This window comes from Elephas maximus, chromosome 9 (assembly GCF_024166365.1).
Source record: "Elephas maximus indicus isolate mEleMax1 chromosome 9, mEleMax1 primary haplotype, whole genome shotgun sequence".
NCBI lineage: Eukaryota > Metazoa > Chordata > Mammalia > Proboscidea > Elephantidae > Elephas > Elephas maximus.
In genome coordinates, this window is record NC_064827.1 from 37,111,672 (window position 1) to 37,133,275 (window position 21,604).

The following is a 21,604-nucleotide window of genomic DNA, read 5'->3' on the forward strand; positions in this document are numbered from 1 at the left end:
TGGAGAAAATATTAAATGACGCAGGAAGCATCAAAAGAAGGTGTAAGGAATGCACAGTCACTATACCAAAAAGAACTGGTCAATGTTCAACCATTTCAGCAGGTACCCTGTGAGCAGGAACCGATGTTAGTGAAGGAGGGAGTCCAAGCTGCACTGAAGGCATTGGTGAAAAACAAGGCTCTGAGGATTGACAGAATACCAGTTGAAATGTTTCAAAAAATGGATGCAGTGCTGGAAGTGCTCACTCGTCTATGCCAAGAAATTTGTAAGACAGCTACTTGGCCAATCAAGTGGAACAGATCTATATTTATGCCTATTACCAAGAAAGCTGATGTAACAAAAAAAGAACGCGGAAATTATCGAATGATATCATTAATATCACATGCAAGCAAAATTTTGCTGAAGATCATTCATAAGTGGCTGCAGCAGTATATCAACAGGGAACTGCCAGAAATTCAAGTCAGATTTAGAAGAAGACATGGAACCAGGGATATCATTGCTGATGCCAGATGGATCCTGGCTGAAAGCAGAGAATACCAAAAAGATGTTTACCTGTGTTTTAATGACTATGCTAAGGCATTTGACTGTGTGGGTCATAACAAATTATGGATAACATTTCAAAGAATGGGAATTCCAGAACACTTTACTGTGCTTGTGAGGAATCTGCATGTGGATCAAGAGGCAGTCATTCAAACAGAACAAGGGGATACTACATGGTTTAAAGTCAGGAAAGGTGTGCATCAGGGTTGTATCCGTTCACTATACCTATTCATTCTGTATGCTGAGCAAATAATCGTAGAAGCTGAACTATATGAAGAAGAACAAGGTATCAGGATTGGTGGGAGACTCATTAATAACCTCCGTTATGCAGATGACACAACCTTGCTTGCTAGAAGTGAAGAAGACTTAAAGCACTTACTGATGAAAATCAAAGACCACGGCCCTCAGTATGGATTACATCTCAACATAAAGAAAACAAAAATCCTCACAACTGGACCAATAAGCAAAATCATGATAAATGGAGAAAAGATTGAAGTTGTCAAGGATTTCATTTTACTTGGATCCACAATCAACACCCATGGAAACAGTCGTCAAGAAATAGAGAGGCAGTGCATTCAGCAAATTGGCTGCAAGAGATCTCTTTCAAGTGTTAAAAAGCAAAGATGTCACCTCGAGGACTAAGTGGGCCTGATCCAAGGCACGGTGTTTTCAATAGCCTCATATGCATGGGAAAGCTGGACAATGAGTAAGGAAACCGAAGAAGAATCGATGCCTTTGGTGTTGGCAAAGAATATCAACTGTATCATGGATTGCCAAAAGAACGAACAAATCTCTCTTGGAAGAGGTATAGCCAGAATGGTCCTTAGAAGCAAAGACGGAGAGATTCCATCTCACATACTTTGGACATGTTATCAGGAGGGATCAGTCCCTGGAGACAGACATCATGCTTGGTAAAGTACAGGGTCAGTGAAAAAGAGGAAGACCCTCAACAAGATGGATTGACACAGTGGCTGCAACAATGGGTTCAAGCATAGCAACAATTGTGAGGTTGGCGCAGGACCAGGCAGTGTTTTGTTCTGTTGTGCTTAGGTAGCTATGAGTTGGAACCGACTCAACAGCACCTAACAACAACAACAGGATATCAGGCTACTCAAGGAAAATATAATACCATTTTAATGTTCAAAAATCCAACTTTATTTGGGATTATTAAATGACAATAAAGGAATTCACTGACTTTACTCCTTTTCAGTAAGTTCGAGTCCTCACTGATGGCAATGGGATAACTTACCTATGTTTCCTGGACATTTAGCCAGTTGAGGGCCCACACCACAGCTCTGTCAGGAAATTTGTTTATTTTTTATATGTGATCAATTTACTTACTGATAATTGACAAATGGGATCCATGTGACAGACATTTGACCACCATGGTCATTTCTGATAAACACCTCTCTTCACCTGCTACACCCATAACACTGTCACCAGAGTCCTTTCCTTTTGAAATTTACTGATGCATCTTATATTTGTCAAACTCATCACTGATGAGCACTAAGCTATACAATTAACGAGAAAGTCATCCTTAGGGACACATCTGCCTGTCTTATATTTAAAACTGGTTATTTCCAACGAAAGAAGAGGGCTTTGGTCTTTTATTGTGCCATTTAAAAAATGCATCGAGGTGTTTTTAGTCCAGAACCTTCTCTTAAAGCATGCGGTAACAATTTAGTTAAATCCTACTGAAAATAAAAACTCACCTAGAAGCTACAGAGGCACAGAGGCCACATTGCTAATTAAGGAGGCGGCCTGCTGGACTGGCTGAAAAGTGCCCTTTCAACCAGGCCTCCCACTGTGATATGTCAGAAAGGGATGAATTTTTTCTTCTCTTATTTAGTTGCAATACCATTAAGACATTGGATATGAACCACTTTACCCTTTAGAAGCCAGATTCCCAGACAGCAGTAACAGCAACTGTATAAAGAGCCAAAAGCAGTTAGAATTCTTTTAAGGACGCGGCGGCCACCATGTTTTAGTCACTCTACTTTGAACTACCTTTTCAGATTCGGCAAAGGAGCACAGCATCAGCCTGAGAAAAAGCCTGAGCTGTACATTCAGGTCCCTAGCAGCTAGAAAGAAACTTGATTCAGAGCCTAGGCACTCCTTGAGGCTAGGAACCCTCATTTGCTCCCTGAGAAAGCGATGTGCCCAGCCCGACATGGTGGCTGGTTTCAAAATTGTGGCTAAATTGATAGTAGGGTATTCCTTTGAGGGGGAGGAGGTTCAGGACCCTGATAGACTCATGAAGATGAGGGTAGTGCTTGAGTTAATATCAGGAGGAGGTAACCCAGGGAGCCCTAGCAGATGGGCAGAGTGCTGGGGCAAGAGGATGGCGGACTGGCAGAGGAAATAGGAGCTGACCAATGGCCAGAATAAAAGGGGCTGGCAGCAAGGAGTGGAGACCCTGTCATGGGTCTTGATGCCAGTGGTTTGACTACAATATAAGGAATAATGGGTATACAAGGCAAGATACCAGCTTTAAATGACTAGAGTATCAGATAGTATTCTAGCAGGAATCCAGTTCCTAGTCTTAGAATATGGGACAAGTGGTTAGCCCAATATATAACACTAGAAGAGTCCATTCTATCACGAAAACCTGGGAAGAAGTTCAGAGGTCTTGGGTGGATCTGAGTCTACAAAAAACAGGCAGGGCTAAATGCTCCAACTGTGGGAATAAGGGTTCCAGGGGTATGGAGGAACCCCGGTTTGACAGGCATTAAGACCAAGCAGACCAGTCTCTGCATCTCACGGCTTAGCACAGTACTTAGAATATGTTGTTGTTGTTGTTAGCTGCCAGAGTCAGCCATTGACTCATGGTGACTCCATGCACAATGGGATTGGCCTGTGGTGATCCACAGGGTTTTCACTGGCTGATTTTTGGAAGGAGATAGTCTGGCCTTACTTCATAGTCTGTCTTATTCTGGAAGCTCTGCTAATCTGTTCAGCATCGCAGAAACATGTAAACCTCCACTGACAGATTGGTGGCTGTGCTTGAGGTCACAGGCTGGGAATTGAACCTGGGTCCCTTGCATGGAAGATGAGAATTCTACCTCTGAACCACCACTGCCCTTGTAATTGAAATATTGTTGTTTTGTGCTGTCGAGTCAATTCTAACTCATGGTGACCTCATGTGTTACAGAACTGAACTCCACAGGGTTTTCTTGGGTGTAATCTTAACAGAACCAGCTCACCAGGCCTTTTCTTTCATGGTGCTCCTGGGTGAGTTTGAACCATCAACCTTTCGTTTTACCAGCTGAACACAAACTATTTGCCCCACCCAGGGACTGCTGACCTTTTGGTTAGCAGACATAGCTCTTAACCACTACACCACCAGGGTTTCCACATAAAATATAGAAAGTGCTTAATAAATAGCTGTTGAATTAATCACCCTGAGCTTAGTACTGAAACAGCTGTTTCAAGAAACATACCAGTTATAGGTCTATTTATTGTGTAGTTTAAAAGATTCACATGGATAGCTTCCCCTTTTTGTCCTGGAAAAAAAGTCCACAATGCTTTATCTGAAAAACTTGAGGCTTGGTTTTGGCAGTATTTCTCATCAGCTGACAGAGTGCCACACTGACCTTCAAAAGCCAGCTGCTGGATAGCACCACAGGGAGAACAAGGAGCTACAGGAGATGAAATACACACCTGTGACACCTGAAATAACATTGCATCCAGTGAGCACCATGAGTCATCGTAGACTGATAAGGGAGCCAGATTCCACGGCTATTTTAAGAGTCAACATGTTTTAGGGCTAAAAAAACTCCACAGGCCCCAAAGTGTCAACTGTCTTAGAGGTGAGGGAGAAACCATGGCCCATAAAGTCTACCTCAGCAGAAATTCAGAAACCTGCCCCTGACCCAGACTGCCAAGAGGGACTTAGGGCTCCCAACGTCTTTATTTTTGGGAGCCTCCATGATTTATTTGTATGTGCAGTTCTTAACAAGGGATAAAACACAGCAATTACTTGGCAGAAATGCAGTATCGACCATATCATTAGTAGTATTAGCTGATGTCTATTGAACATTTCCATGTGCCACACCCTGTGTGTTATCTTATTAAGACTTCACAGCAACCTTATGACCAAGTCTTCTAATGTTACGAAAGAGAATATAGGGTTAACAAGATCCAGGAGTAAAAGGGGAAGGCAGGCAGACAGAGTCAGAGAGACTTTACACACTGGGCTGAAAGTTAAAGGTTAAAAACTCTGAATTATATTGGTTTGCTCACTTATTAATTGTGAAACCACAGGACACTATGTGTAGCTAGTTGGCATAACCTCATAGTCTTTTATTTTTCTCCTTGTTCTCTTCTTTAAAGATTTTTATGTTTAAGACACACACACACGCACACACACAATCAACCCTCACCAACACATGAAAGTTATTGAACCATTTGTCTCACAGTATTGATGAGGGTTTGTCCCATTGGTACCCATCTTCCTAGTTTCCTGTTCAGCACACCAGAAGTAGAAATCCAAGTATTCAAGGCACAATAGAAAGTAAGAACACCATGACTTGAAATATCTTATTTCGTCTCTGCAGAATTTCTTCTGCACGCTTTAGTGTCACACAGAAGGTAAACTTTGGCTTCTTCATACGATCCCTTCTTTTTTCCCTCTCTCTCACACACAGTCTTTGAATATATTTATGTTTCTATGTTTATGCAAAGGCATGTGTGCATGTGTCTGTAAGGCACATATGGCAGATGTCCCTGGGTAAGTAAAGGACACGACGGACTCAGAAAGACCTGCTACAGGCCTTTACAAGCCGTGTGCCCATGTGACCTGTGTATCCTCTCTAAGCCTCAGTTTTCCACTTGGAAAATGGACAAAATCTCATTTTTTTTTTTAAAGGTTGTTGTGAAAAGTAAGTGAGCTATGTAAAGCACCTAACACAAACACTTGACAAAGGGTACACATTATAACTACAGCAATTGCACAGAAGCAAAGCTAGATATGGCATCATTTACCTGTAAAGGCAGGTGTGAAATTTGCCTTTGACGTCCGCAATAAAAATACATTTCATTTGACATAAGTTTTATAAGCTTCGTTCAGAAACTAGACTGTCCACAAAGGGTAACTCATACCTGCCCATTTGCGGGTAAACAATGTGGCCCTATCTATGTAATGGTGACTGATGGTCACCTCCTTCACAGTGTCCCTTGTCATGGGGATGTTCATGCTAAATTTAGTGCCTATGCTCATGGCAAGAGCAGGGTCAGAGATAATCTATAGGAGCAAATATTTCTCAATCATTTTCAATTTCTTTTCCACAATAGCTACCTTACAATGTTACTTAGGTCTTAGCTAATGTTTGCATTCTACAAAAATATGCATCAGTTGATGGTGGGAAGAAACTCATGAACTCCCTGACATAGATAGAAAGCTATCTTGAACTAGAATACTTGCTGCATAAAATTCACAAGGTGAATAACATGTGGTAGTCTACCACACTATAGGGCACAAGAATTAAAGCATTTCCATTCAAATTTCAAAACACTGCCTATGAGCATAACAAACACCACCAGCGAAGTATGTAGTCTGAACTAGTTCATCAGGTTAGTGTGAACATAAACCAAAAAAAAAAAAAAAATTTCTGTCAAGTCACTTCCACCTCATGGAAACCCCATGTATTCTGAATAGAACAGCACTTCTTTAATGGCTGTGACGTATCAGAAGCAGATCATCAAACCTTTTTTTTTTTTGGAGGCATTTCTGGGTGGGTTGAAATCGTCATCCTTTTGGTTAGCAGCCAAGAGCTTAACCATTTGCACCACCCAGGATCTCTTAGGGTGAACAGAGCACTAAGGAAATCAGAGGGTTCATTTTTTTTTTTCAGAGACCAGTTAGTGTCTTTCTTTCCACGGTCCAACAAAAGTTTGTGAGAGCAAAACTGCGTGACTATGAATATTGCAGTGAAAAGCCATCAGTACTTCTGGGTGACTACTACAAAGCATATGCCCTACTGATCAATGGGGCCCTAAGAACAGTGCTTTCTAACTGGCTTATCCTACCAGGGGATGTCACCATTTATCACAAAGGATACTGTGAAAACCCCAATGAAATCTTAATTCTTATTCATTGAACCAGCACTGATCAAGTGCCTATTATGTGCAAGGGATTGGGCCTCCCATTGCTTTATCTACACCAACAACTCTCCAAGTGTCCTGTGGACCCCTGGGCTTCCTTATAGGGGATCCACAAAGCCCTCGCTTTTCTACCTACATATCTCCGTGAGGCCTGACTTGGATCAAAACAACATATCCCAGTAGATTGAAATGCAGAAGCACACATGTGGGTCCAGTTGTCTCCTGTTAAGTCAGACATTAAAGAAATGTGCAAAATATAGAACAAATACACTCTACTCTTCTTACTCAGTTTTTTTCTTATTTTGAGAAATATAATTAGTTTTCATAAAAATGTTATTTGTTAATATATAGTGAATTTGTTATTTTTTAATGAATTAATAAATAATTATTGGGTTGCTTCACCATCGCTGTTTGGCTTTTCAGCTCCCCTTAATGCCTTCACGTTAGTTCTCCGTATGTATTCTTTTTATTAAACCATCTGGCATACGGTCTCTTTTCCTGACTGCAACGTAAGCTCCATGAGGTCAGAGGTTTTGTCTTTCATTGTTATCCATAATGCTTGGATAATATATATTTTGAATTAACAGCCCTGTTGGATAAGTATTAGTATCCTTATCTGATATGTTTGAAAAATAAGGCTCTGGGAGATTTGCTAACTTGCTCTAGACAAGTGAGTCTCAAACTTTAGCGTGCATCAGAATCACCTTGAGGGCTTCTTAAAACGCAGATTGCTGGGCCATACCCAGGATCTCTTAATCCTGTAGATCTAAAGTGGAGCTTAGGAATTTGTATGTCTACAAAGTTCCCAGGTTGTGCTGATGCTGCTGGTCTGGAGACCATTTGAGAACTACTACCCTAGATGATACAACCAGAAAGCAGCAGGGCCAGTCCATACGTCTATTATTTCTGCTGTGTCTCTGTACATAGGGCTCCTTGACACCAAGCTCAGCACTCAGGGATGTGCCCCCAAAATACCAGGTCAAAAAAAAAAAGAATTTTTTTTTTTTCTCAATAGCTCACTGTGGGACTGCAGTTCAGGAATGTGTCGGATCATTCAACGGTTTTCTATTATTTTTAGGCTGTACCACAGTGAAGGCAACAAGTTCTTAAGTTTCCAAATGTACATAAACTCTCTCTTCCTCTTTGTTTTATCGGCCTGACATTGACCACTCTCAAGCTTCAAAAGTTTCATAGTAATTCTGATATATCAGGATTTAGTGGAAGGAAAAAAAAACTGTATTTGCCATCTGCCCCTTATGATTTGTTTTTATTGTTGTAAAAATATGGATAGCACCAAATTTGCCAATTCAACATTTTTCACATATACAGCTCAGTGCCCTTTCTGATTTTACAGAGCCCTGGTGGCATAGTGGTTAAGAGCTCAGCTGCTAACCAAAAGGTCGGCAGTTCGAATCCACCAGCTGCTCCTTGGAAACCCTGTGGGGCAGTTCTACTCCGTTCTATAGGGTTGCTATGAGTCGGCATCAACTTGATGGCAGCAGGTATGATTTTACAGAATTCCAACGTTTTTTTTTTCCTTTACTGAGGAGTTCAAGGTAGCTCACCAAGGCACCTCCGCTTTTCAATCTCTTAATCATTTTAGAAACCATTCTAAAAAGTAGACCATGTTGTACTCTGGTAGACACCTTCTGAGTTGCTTACATGTTGGGAACTCAGAATTCAAGACCAACCATCGCATTTCTATGAGAAGACGCCATATTGTTTTGCTCTTAGTATACTTCCTAATCATGCTCTGCATTTTGTTAACTTTGTTAGCCCTGGCGGTAAGTTGGTCTTCAGAGAGCCAAATGTACACTCACCTGGTCCTTTTTCTGAGTTGGAAATGATCGTCCTTTTAATAGAGTTAACAGCCGGGATGGCATATATGTGACACACATGCAGACATCTCTATCAATCACAGCATTTCTCCACTGAGCCTCATGTAAGAATGCCATAATATTGTAGATGTTTCCACACCTTCTGTATAATTGGCTCCTTTACTGGAAACCCCTGCCAGTACCCACCCCTACCATCCAGAAAAAGGAGAAAAAACTTAAAATACCCACAATGACTTGCTTTCTTCCACCTCTTCAGATGTCATCTGTAAAAGAGGCTTAGCTATTGGGGAGGAAAGTGGTGAATTTTTTTTCAAGATTCATAAAGGTATCTTCACAAGTAAACTGGGCTTTAAATAGGTACATATATGAGAAAGTGGGTCTAAAATTTTCAACTTGAAAAGAAATGTTTTATCTCAACTTTATCTTTTTCAGAAAATAGGGAGTTATAGACACTGTTTTAATCTTACTTGTTCTCAGGTTATTATGTTGGTGGAGGGAAATAAAGTTTATGATTTCATTGACTGCAGCTTAACAAAAAGATTATAAACTTGGTAGTTAGGCAAACCTGGATTCTAAGCCTGATTCAACCAGTTACCAAAAGGGTGACTTTGGAGAAGAAATATAACTCGGTTTCTCATTTAAAAATAGAGATAAAAACTGCCAACCAGGACTGCCCGGGGAATTAGAAAAAAAATCTACATGAAGGACCAAGCATACTGATTGGCCCAGAGCAGATAACAAATGCATTAGTACAACTGTTGGAGCCCTGGTGTGCAATGGTTAAATGCTCAGCTGCTAACCAAAGATTAATGGTTCGAATCCACGCAGCAGCTTCATGGGAGAAACACCTGGAAATTTGCTCCCACAAAGATTACAGCCTAGAAAACTCTAAGGGGCTATTCTGTTTTGTCAGATGTGGTTGCTATGATTTGAAATTGACTCCACGGCACCTAACAACAACAACAATATGACTATTACTATTACATTAAATGTGCAAAAAGCACAGAATCTGTTTCTTCCAGCTGGTGTTCAAGTTTTGATTGTTAATATACTAATAACCAAAAAAAAAAAAAACAAAAAAAAACCTGTTGCCATCGAGTCGATTCTGACTCATAGTGACCCCACAGGATAGAGTAGAACTGCCCCATACGGTTTCCAAGGAGTGCCTGGTGGATTCAAACTGCTGACTTTTTGGTTAGCAGCTGTAGCTCTTAACCACTATGCTACCAAGATTTCCAATATACAAACAGGTGAAAAAAATTTTTTTTCAGAGATAATTACTATAATTATGACACAATCAATAGCTTTTCTAATTTTTTACTTCATTTGGAAAAGAAATGTTCAGAGAATACTACAGGCTAAATTCTCTTTTGTAGTCAACCATTATGGGCTGCAGTGAATCAGAGGTCTTCCCTTTTAGATCACTGTGGAAAGGAAATAAAGCTAAAATTTATTCAGCACATAACTCTCTATTGGGAACTTGCTAAGAGCTATATGTGCATTACCTGACTTAATTCTCATAACCTTACAAATTATTATTAACCCCACTTTCCAGATGAGAAAATGGGCTTAGAGAGATTCCGGGTCTCCCAAGGTCAGATATCCCATAAGAAGAGAAACAAGATTTGAACCTGGACTGAGGATGAGCCCTCAGCCTCTACACAAATTCTGGAAAGCAGAAATAAAGCCACCTGCCATCCATGTGTTTTGACAACTACTGCCCAGAGACAGTCTCCTAGGGGCCCTGGTACCTATCTTGACATATTTGCTCACATTTCTCTTCAAAGGCACAGGAAGACAGATGTCCTTGGCTGCAGCCTTGTTTTTACCCACATTGGTATAGCTAAATATTAATGGTTTATTTGAGGGTGTTAGCTGATAAATTCCCAATATTCAACAACTTTCTTCCCTCTTTGCTCCTGGCAGTTGTGGTAGGATTCATTGGCTGGGCTAGACAACCAAGATAATGTTAAAGAAAGTTATCCACAAGCTATTCTTAGTGGTTTACCAGATGTTGACATTCCATTGTACTGTCACACCCAGCACTAGGGCTCCCTTGCTTTCAGCTGGACCAGAAGCCAAGCAGGAACAGATTCCTGAAGGTTATGACACAGGGGATGGGCAACAAAATGAACACCCGACTATTGGCTGGAGCTTCCTCCCTAAATCATCACTGCTCTCTAGCCCTGGTGACCTGGGCCAGAAAACAAAGAAACACCAAAAGCTTATTCCTTCTTTTGAAGAATGTTTTTTCTTCTTCCTGAGAGAGAACTAACAACTCCTTTTTGTCCCTCCATGAAGACAAACATTTTAACTTCCAAAGATTAGACACAACAGTAAAGAGGTATTCACATAATAATAAGGTTCTTTGTCAAGCTTTCTTCAAACACCAAACTCCGTTTGAGAAATAAAAAATATTAGTCAAGTAACAAAAAATTCAATGGCCCTACAATTTTCAGGAATACATTTATTCCGTAATATGGACTATATGGTCCCAATCAATTTATTCTTGCCTGGTAGTAATTAGTTCCCGACAGGTCTGTTTTGTGTGGGGTGTTATGCAGTGCTACATCTGGAAGCAGAAAGAAGATAGAATTGGCTTTATACAGGCCACATACGGGATGCATGTGAAACATCTTCCGAAGTTCCATTGTGGACCACTTCCTGGTTTTGGCTGTCAAGGTCAAGCAAAATTAATCATCCCATGAATATTTACCTTTTGTTCCACTAGTTCCATAAGATATGACAAAAGTTGAAGAGAACACAGTGATCAGCTCCAAATGCTTGGTAGAATCATGGATTTCCATCCTATGTTCTTTCCTTTCTTACCACAATTTACCTAATGATTCAAGAGTTTATCACACTGATATACTCTGTGATACTGACTAGGCATAGGTCCCCCTGTGAGGGAGCTAACGTTTAAAGGATACCTGCTTTATGTTCCAACGTTGCGCTAGGTGTTTTACACATAGCATGTTATTTAAAACTTTCAACAATCTCATCCAGTAGATAGATGAAAAAACAAGCCCAGAAATGCTGAAAATTTTGATAATAATTCAAAACCCAGGTCTGACAGAAACCAATACTTCTGCTCCTTCCAACATTCTCCTCCTTCCCAAACTGGCTCATCTTTCCAGAGCATCCATTTTACTTGGAGAAGATTTAAGGGGAAAACATGATTATGCTAAGAAACTACCACTGTGCCACCATGGCTCCTTGGAGACATTATTGATTAGAATGTGAAATTAGCATAAGTTTTTAAGATAAAATACCAGAAAGGTCTTATCTGCACAGTCCTTTACAGACCACACCCATCTCCAGACCTACAAAGTCTATTCCCACTCATAGCAACCCTACAGGACAGAGAACTGTTCTATAGGGTTTCCGAGCAGCGACTGGTGGATTCAAACTACCGACCTTTTGGTTAGCAGCCAGAGAAGCTCATGAATCACTTTCCCCTTGAAATATCTTTATAGGTTTGAGAATGGCTAATAATTTGGTCTTTCTTCATAATGACATTGTTTAAATATCTATGCGCTCTGGTGTCAGGGCCCTACTGATAGGCTGATTCAGTCAAACAAAAACTGTACTCTCTTTAGAAGCCAGGTGGGGCTTTGATGATAATTCCAGTATGGTTCTTATGGCTCTCACCCTCACTTCAATTGGTTTATAAAACTGTTTCTTCCAACCCCATACTCTGCTGTCCCGGGGGGAAGTTACAGTTAAGTCATTTTTCTCTACCCCATTGTAATTCCAGATACATTTCCACGTCCCCTAAAGCTTGGTGCTGAGCTGTGCTGCCCCTCAATGCAGCACTGACCTCCACAATGCAGCCTTCATTAACCAAGGACACCGTGGCTACAACAGACTAGCTGAGTATAAGCAACAGATGCCCCCCTGGCTCCCTTACTGCCTTTGTTTTTAATTTCTGGCTCCCAGTGAATATTATGTATCCTATTTCCCTTTCCAGCTGGTGCTGAGATGTAACAACTTGTCATTTGAGATACAATCCATTAAAATTACATAGAATGGATAACAGTGAGCTCAATGCAGGTCCGGACAACAGGAAATTATCCTTAACTTACAGGACAGTCTGTAGGCTCTACCCCCTTTCTCTCTGTTTCTTAGCACACTGGGGGCTCCTTCTCATTTTTCTGGGGCATCTCTTGGGATTTGCTGAGTGGAGCAGTTATTTAACACCGTCCTCATTAACTCAGCCACCAAGTTAATCCAGTGTTGGGTTAACAGGGTAGGGACAGGAGGTTGTGTCCACCCACAATAAACACCAATTCTCCAGTGGCTGGTAGAAGTGGAGGGGGACACTAAGCTGTCTCTGCATAGTTTCCATGAATAGACAACTGAACAAACTTGGGGAACAGCAGAATCTAGAGAAGGCAATTTCTTAAAAGGAGTAGAACCTTAAGAGTTTCCACCAGCAAGCACCAGCATAATTTGCATCAGATGCTGGGACCAGACTTTTTTTTCAAGTTTCCCCCCTGTGCTTGATGGTTTTCTCTTAGGACATCTCTTGCAGAGGATTTAATACCTGATGTAACTCACAGGGATAAACCAACGGTGATGTTGACTCTGGGATAAGAACACCACAGACATGGGATACTGGAGTAATTGACAGCACGGACTTTGGAGCTGGGCCATCTTGGGTCTGAATTCCAGCTGTGGCTGTGTGATCCTGGACAAGTTACTTAAGCCTTTTCAGTCTCAGTTTTCTCATCTGGGAAACAGAAATAATACTACATGCCTTACAGGGTTGTTTTACAAATTAAATGGCATATGCACATAAAGTGTTTAAGGTAGTATGTGCTCAGAAAAGAGACGCTTTGTTGTTATGCACTCCTAACTAGTAAACTCTTAGAGATCCTAACAGTTTATTAGATGCTAAAGGCAACTCATGACTTCAGAGCCCTGGCCAGTTCCCTGGGTTACCTTGCAGGGTTTCTTCCTGGCAAAGAATGGTCTGGGAACCCTTTTCCCATCTTCTTGAGACATCAAATCCGGGTAACTTCACCCAGGACTAATTTTAATGAGTGACTTGACCCACATGTGACTAATAGGTTATCTTCCCATATTTCTATTTAACCTGTACTCACCCTCTGCTGAGGTTACTTGGTTTGGCTTTGGACAAGGGCAGGTTTAGTGCTCAGTCTTCTGAAAAGCAAGGAAGAAGGCCTTTCCTAGTGGCTGCCTCTTTGAAGAGGTGAGCACTCATCCCTAAAACCAGAAGTTGGTCCACCTCCTAAGGAAACACTGAATTTTCCCAAAGCCTTTGAGAAATGACAAAAGGACCTATTTACCATCCCACCCACAGAGCAATTCAGCAGTAAAAACTGCTAATATTTTAAATGTTTTAAAATGCATTTGATTATTCTGAAGGTACTAAAAATACTGTTCAGAAATTGCTTAGTGCCTCCATAAGTTTTGATAGTTATGCACAAATGTATGCAGAGAGGGCAGCAAGGAGCACACATTTATTCCTCAGCACTTCCTACGCTTCAGGCTCTGGGCTGGCGTTTTCACTCACATTACCTCACTTAATCTTCACAATGGGTCTCTGAGGTCCGAATTACAGTCCTCAATTTACAAACAGGAAAAGGTGAACTCACAGGTGATATGCTTACCAACACCACACAGCCACTTCTAAGTGTCAGAGCTAGTTGATTAAACCCGAGTCTGTCTACAAGCCCAGGGCTAGTTCTGTTGTGGTTAGCTGCTGTTGACTCTGCCCCCAACCACACTGTGAATAATGATGTATATCTTTTCCTACCTGCATTACACAGATTAACATCAGGTTGAAAAACATGAGAGAGACATAAATAGATAAGAAAAATTAAAATTTAAAAGCCAATCATATGAGTTAACTTTATATGAAGCTCCCCCACAGCCCATGTGTGAGAAGCTTGTCCCTACGGACATTCTTACATTCTAATACTCTTCAGCAGATATTTTGAGAAAGGCTGGAACTCAGCTATATCCTTGCAAGAAAGGTTGCCAAAGGGATGCAGCTATTTCCACAATGAATTTGACCACTGAACATACCATTCAGTTTAGAAAAATGTGTAGAGCAATTTAGAGCAACCAGACATTCTGGACATTATGTAAACTGCACAAGGGCAGAGACTCTGTCTGCTTTGCTCTTTCTTGGTGCCTAACCTATGGCCTGGCCTCTAACAGGTGCTCAACAAACACTTCTTGAGTGAATGAATAAATGAATGGTATTAACAGAGTCCTGAACCAGAAAAGCGTTGTTATGAGATTAAGTTATCATCTGCCCAATCGTAGAACGAAGCGTGGAACAGATACAGTGCATTTCAGAGGTGATTTTAACAAAATGAAACAAAGGAATCATTCCCTTAAAAGGTTAGCAAATACAGGCAGCTCCTGTCTTGAGGCAAGATGAGAGGGCAGAGGGGGACGGGAGCTGACGGGGGCTGGTTGAATGGACACGGGGAATACAGGGTGGAGAGAAGGAGTGTGCTGTCTCATTAGGCAAAGAGCAGCTAGGAGTACATAGCAAGGTGTGTTTAAGTTTTTGTATGAGAGGCTGACTTGATTTGTAAACTTTTACTTAGAGCATAATAAATAAAAATGTTTAGCAAACATAGGTTTTCTGAAATTTTGTCTATCCTAGACAGCCTCCTAAAATCATTCATTGACATTATCCTTGTGAAGGAAAATCTGTGAAACACTGGCACATGCTCTGAGGGGCGGTTTACAACAAGGGCATAGATTTTGACCAGAAATGTTTGAGCTCACATCTTGACTGCTAAATGACTTATTAACTGTACAATGCTGGGAAAGCCCCTTAGGTTCTTTAAGTGTCAGCTTCCTTACTTGTAAAATGGGAATATTGACACTTACTTCATTGTGTTATTTTAAAGAATTAGGAAAGACCAACGGTGGCAGGTACAGTGCCTGGCACAAAGCAGGCTCAATAAATGTGAATTTCCTTCTCTTCCCTTCCCTACATTTGTTTGTTCAAACCATAGAGGAAAGGGAGATCATGTAATTGTTTTTGAAATACTCTTATCATCCTTTTCAAAGACTTTTTAAAAGCACGTGAGTTGGAGGAGCTCTAAGTTTCCTATTCATTTCTTTGTGAATGTCAGATCTAAGAGTTTAAATCCTAATACAGAACAGAAAAACAGGGAAGCCGGGGGCTACAACAAAAAAATCATTGCAATTAGACAGGCAGTAGAATAAAAAAGGCTGCAGGTTTCTATTTCTCAGTCCTGGTTGTTATCTCTAAAGGCGGCTAAAGAGATACAATCGAAGAGGAGGCAGCTCTTGGTTCTGAAGTTACTGCTGTTTTGGGGGCTGTAACAGGGACATCTGTTGGCTTTTTAACAATGGAAACCAGAGGAGGTCAAGGGAGAGTACAGGAGACTGTGGATTACAAGACAGCCACATCTGTTTGGTATTCTCCCGTTTGAAAAAGCTCAACTTCTGAAATAGCACGAGTCTCCCAGTTAAACACGAATTTAGGAACAGATGAAAGCTTTTCTTTCCTCCAGGTTTCAATGATAGAGATCAACAACTGTTTATATGCTTTAATACCTAGGTAAGGGTGAAGCCCTCACATCTGTCAGTATTTTCTGGTTGTTTCCTTGGATCACAGCAGGAAGAAGGTGAAATTAGAGCCCAGCCCAGCTCCCAGGAAGCAACGCAGGAATATGCCTGGGATTCCAAGCTGTAATTCTAAACAGAACTCCCCACTATGCATCCACCCAGGGTTTGCTCTCTGCAGAGAATTCTTCTTTTACTTTATCTTGACAGACATCTTGATCATTTCCATGATAATGACTCACGACAGCACAAAGATCAAAAAGAAGAAAAGTAGGCTGGAATCAGGGGGAAAAAGAAGAGGAGGAAACAAATTGTACCAGAGAAACCTACAGTTAGGTTCTTCCAAAAGACAGCAACTGTAACATCCAAGGGCAAATAATAGGCAGGAGGATGCTGATGAACCCTCCTAGTAATGGGGGTGATTTAACTGATCCCCAATATCTCACCTTGGAAAAGTAAACAGAGAAAGGTAAACCTTGTGCAGGCAAGATACAGGAAATACCCAGGAATGTTGACAAAGAGATTAAGAGATATTTGTTTAATTTTGCTTTGATCACTAGCTCCATGCACATGTTAGGGCTTTCTAGACTACTGTTAATTTTCTCATCCATCCATCTATCCATCCATCCATCCACCCACCCACCCACCAATCCATCCATCCATTCACCCATTCATCCAACAACTTATGACACCAGGACTGGATTTAGTGCTGGGGTATTTAAATAAATAAGACATACCCCATAACTTTAAGGAGCTTACATTCAAATCGGTGAAAGCCTTCGCAGAGGACATGAGAGCTGAGCTGGACCTTGAAGAATGCATGATAATTCACTAGACACAAAAGATGGGGGAGAGGTGATTCCAGAAGAAGAGAACAACATGGATAAAAGCAGAGAGGTAAGAAACAGATTGTTTCTGGGGGAATGAAAGGTGTTTGGGTGGTTACAATAAACAGGGGAGTGGTGGGCAACAGGACTGGAGAAGGCCGATTTTGAATGGCTTATATGCCTTTTTTTTTTATACGCTTATAGGAAAAAAAATTTTTTTTTCTAATATAATATTAGTGTTTCTAAATTGGGGTGCTTGCTAAAGTAAAGATTCTTAGGTCTTCCCTAAGAGATTTTGATTTAGTGGGTAACGGAGGGGACCCGAGAATTTGCATTTCGAAGAGAAGCCCCAAGGAATTCTGGTATAAACTAAAGTTTAACAAGTCTAACTTACACAGCTTAATATTTCCCAAAAGATGATCATAGTACTCCATTATAAAAGTTCCTAAGATCAAATTAGGAAAACTAAAGTATTCCTCTATTGGAGATTCATAATTCACATTAACATATGAAAAGCCCTTCAGTAAAGAAATCAATTTCACCCAGCATTTCTCAAACTTATTTGACAATGAAGGGAAAAATTCAGGGTAAACCAGTTAAGGGCTTTCAGAACAATTGTGTGCACTATGGAGCATGGCTTGGCAAAAGCTGATTCTGATCAGGTAAGCCTGTTCCTTAACCATGCTGAATGGCTAAGGGAATGTCTAGAAAAGAAAACAAAGTCAGTTTCTCTGGGGGCTATGGAGGCATCCACTGATTTCCTCCAAGCAAAGTCTAATACCACCTATGATGTTCTGTTTTTCCAGCAGACTACCAGGAGCTTCTTCTCTCTCAAATAACACACCATGGTTCTGCAATGTTATTTCTGGTCATCTCCTCTCTGGGGTGACCACAGCTGCCAGAGAGAACAGAAGTGCCCAGAGTTCAAAGCATGCAGAAACAGAAGGGGAAGAATGAAGAGGAGGTACTGTTGCCCACATTGATTTATCTTTACTGCTATCACATGTTCTACACAGAGCATTGGCAGTTGCTTGCAATGCTCCTGAAAGAGAAATGTTCTTTGCAGCTCCAAAAGAAGCTTCTGCCAGTCAATTAAAGTGCAAAATGACATAAATCTAAGCAATCCCCACCCCTCTAAGGTATGTCATATATGGCTAGGGAAGCTTCTGTAACCTGCCTTCTTCCTCCTATACAAGTAAACCCAGAGCGTTTGTACTAGCATAGACCTCACCTCCTTCCTGTTAACAAGGGACAGGAGAGACAGCAAGAGCATGAGGATGCTGGACAAGTCAAGGCAACACAAGGATTTTGAGCAAATGGTTTGCGTGCTGAATATTTCAAGAGGTACATATTGCCTCAATCAATTTATACACTTTTTTTTCTGGCATAAATTTAATTACTTCCATATGCACCATCTCATTTTCCATATGCCACATGGGGGGACACATACCCCATCTAGAGGTGATTTTAACAATGTGTTTCAAATACATTTTTGTACCTCAACCATCCAGGAGCTTTTAATAATGCTTTCCAACATAGCACACACACACAAAAAAAAGTACTTATTAAATCATTCTACAAATATCTCCTGCCTAGCAGGGCTTTGAACTGGTTCATTACAGTTTGAGCCCCTCTGGAGAATTTGCATTTCCACCCCAGAGATACTGAATCAGAATGTATAGTTTATCAAGATCCCCAGGTGATTCTTATGTATAATAAATTTGGAGAACTACTGCTTTACTAGTGCGGAGCCCTAGTGGCACAGTGGTTAAAGCACTCAGCTGCTAACCAAAAGGTCAGCAGTACGAACCCACCAGCTGCTCTGCGGGTGAGAGATGTGGCAGTTAGCTTCTGTAAAGATTTACGGGCTCGGATATCTGATGGAGCACTCTACTCTGTCCTAAGAGTCACCTTGAGTTGGAATCGACTCCACAGCAGTGAGTTTGGTTTGGATTTGGCTCTACTAGAGGTTCTCAGATTTGGTCCCTGTCTTAGTCATCTAGTGCTGCTATAACAGAAATACCACAAGTGGATGGCTTTAACAAAGAGAAATTTATTTTCTTACAGTCTAGTTGGCTAGAAGTCTAGATTCAGGGCATCAGCTCCAGGGGAAGGCTTTCTTTCTCTGTCGACCTTCTCATCAATCTTCTCCTGGACTAGGAGCTTCTCTGAGTAGGGACCCCAGGTCCAAAGGTCACGCTCTGCTCCCGGCACTGCTTTCTTGGGGATATGAGGTCCCCCATGTCTCTCTACTTGCTTCTCTTATTTATATCTCAAAAGAGATTGGCTTAAGACACTATCTAATCTTACAGATCTCAACAATATAACTGTTGATTATCCATCTTATGAGATCATAGTGACAGCATTTACAACACAAAGGGAAATCACATCAGATGATTTAAATGGTAGACAATCACACAATACTGGGAATCATGACCTAGGCAAATCGACAAATATTTTTGGGGGATGCAAGTCAATCTCTGACAGTCCCTAACCAGCAGCATTAGTATCACCTGGAGCTTGTCAGAAATGCAAATTCTCAGTAGGAGCTTGAACAGGAAGGAACCAGCCCTGGTGCCTGTACGTGGTCTAGGGTACTGTGCTAGGCACTAGAGACACAACAGCGGAAGCAAGAGATGGCTTCTATTGAGCCTACCGGTACCAGTTACCATCAAGTCAACTGACTCATGGCGACCCCATGTGTATTAGAGTAGAACTGTGCTCCACAGGATTTTCAATGGCTGTTGTTTTGAAAGTAGATCACCAGGTCTTTCTGAGGTGCCTCTGGATGGACTTGACCCTTCAACCTTTTGGTTGGCAGTGAAGCATGTTAACTGCTTGCACCACCCAATGGCTCCCCGGATTGAGCCTAGGGCACCAAAAAATGAATTCTAAATCCAGCCAGTCAGTGCATAGGAAATCCGATGATCAGCTGAACAAAAAAATATAAAAGGTACAAAAGGTTTGACCCTTCCCCTTGAAGAGTTTTATGGTTTATAGCACAAAACAAACAAACAAACAAAATTTGCATTTCATTTCAAGAGTCTCAGTGGATCCAGCAGGTACGTGAGGGTCCAGAGTTAACAGTACAGCCAAGAATTAATGAGCAATGATCAGGAGAGGGAAGAACAGAATGCTAAGATCTTTATTTTCCTGGAATGCCAACCCTGTGCTCAATTGGCCTCTAAACCAATCCATGGATTCTTGCACTGGGAGCTCTGAACCCAAAGAGGTGAATACCGGTAACTACACCAGAAGTCAACTTTAATTAGTCAAAAAGGAGGAGCCCTGGTTCAGATCCACCCAGCAGCTCCACAGGACAAAGACCTGGCAGTCTGCTCCTATAAAGATTACACCCTAGAAAACCTTATGGGGCAGTTCTGCTCTGTCACATGGTGACATTGTAAGTCAGAATTAACACAATGGCATCTAACAAACCACAAATCAACTAGCCAAAAAATAAAAATCTTACCGGGACAACTGGAGGAATTGGAGCCTAGAATCCAACCAGATCAAAGCTAACGTCTCATCAGGTCAGTGTCCCCCAGAGTGGGGTATGTGTATTACTGGGGTCCACAATGTTAAGTGGGTTACACGTGATCTTTTTTGCATTTCAATGAAGTACTTAGCTGTGAAGAAAGACACTGAAGATACATGAGTGGCAGAATTTAGGGAAACACTGGCCTGGGTGCTAGCCAACATTTAAAGGCAGTCCTGGAAGAAGCCTCTCTCTGCAAGCTTCCTGAGCCCCAGTGAAGTGCAACAAAACAACTAAAGAAGCTGGTCATGGACTTACCCACGCATGTCGGAAATATGTCCTCATTGTTGATCTGGACTTCGATCCAATCCATAAGAAGGTTCATGTACTGGGGAGCTGGCAGTGCAGTCGGCTTCTTGTACTTGAGGTCATCCTGCCACCGATACTCATATTTGGGGCCCCCTGACATCACTGGGCAGGTCCGCTCAGTGCAGAACTCACAGATGGTGCCGTAGATGAGATTTATCCGATTAAAGAAGTCCACCACGTGCACAGCCACCCAGTCATTCTGATCTTCCCCACTAGGCAGCTGCACTGCTGCCTTCAGGTCCACCCCCGAGTTGAGGGATGCCTGGGCCCGTTTGTGGAGCTCAAACCTCTGTGTGCCAGGTTCAAATTTCCTTTTGGGCCGAAAGGTCTTGTCCTTGTTGAACACCTGCTTCAGGGCTATGGACATGGTCTTCTCCTTCTCTTCCTTTCTTCTGCAGGAAGCAAAAAGGCACTTGGAACTTTGCAGTGAGAGATCACAGCTTAGCAGCGTTTTCCACTGCCAGCCCTCAGGCCCCAGTTTTGCAGCCTGAAGCTTTTTATTTCTTCTAAACACCTACTTCCATCTTTCTCTTGAATGATTTCCAGGGGAACCTCATGTTCCTTCCTAAAGGCAGAAAAGAAAAGGGAACTTGTGAGTGCACAGTTTGCATTTAAAAAATGACAAAGGCTTAGACCTGAGTTCCACCTGTGTTTCTGGCTGCCTATTTCTAACATGGAGGTTAAACTACACTGCACTAGTGATGCAAAACATTAAAGTAACCAAAGAAGAAAAGGTATCCCACTCTTTTTCTTCATGGTCTTTTTCAAATATCTACTTGCTCTTCCCTGCATGATCTTAGACTCAATGGACCTGTCTGTGGTGTTAAAGATACGCATGTCAGTCAATGACCCATCCCTATCTCATCTAC

The 21,604-nt window shown here is 41.5% G+C and overlaps 1 protein-coding gene across 1 annotated transcript in view; it reads right to left on the reverse strand.

Annotated features, from left to right (window-relative positions):
- The window catches only part of MOB3B (MOB kinase activator 3B), a 227,605-nt gene that overhangs the window by 127,760 nt on the left and 78,241 nt on the right, over positions 1-21,604 (reverse strand). Inside the window, exon 2 of the mRNA XM_049895997.1 lies at positions 20,685-21,300. Coding sequence (XP_049751954.1) covers positions 20,685-21,102 — 418 coding nt within the window. The 5' untranslated portion in view covers positions 21,103-21,300. The remainder of the gene's footprint in view (positions 1-20,684; positions 21,301-21,604) is intronic.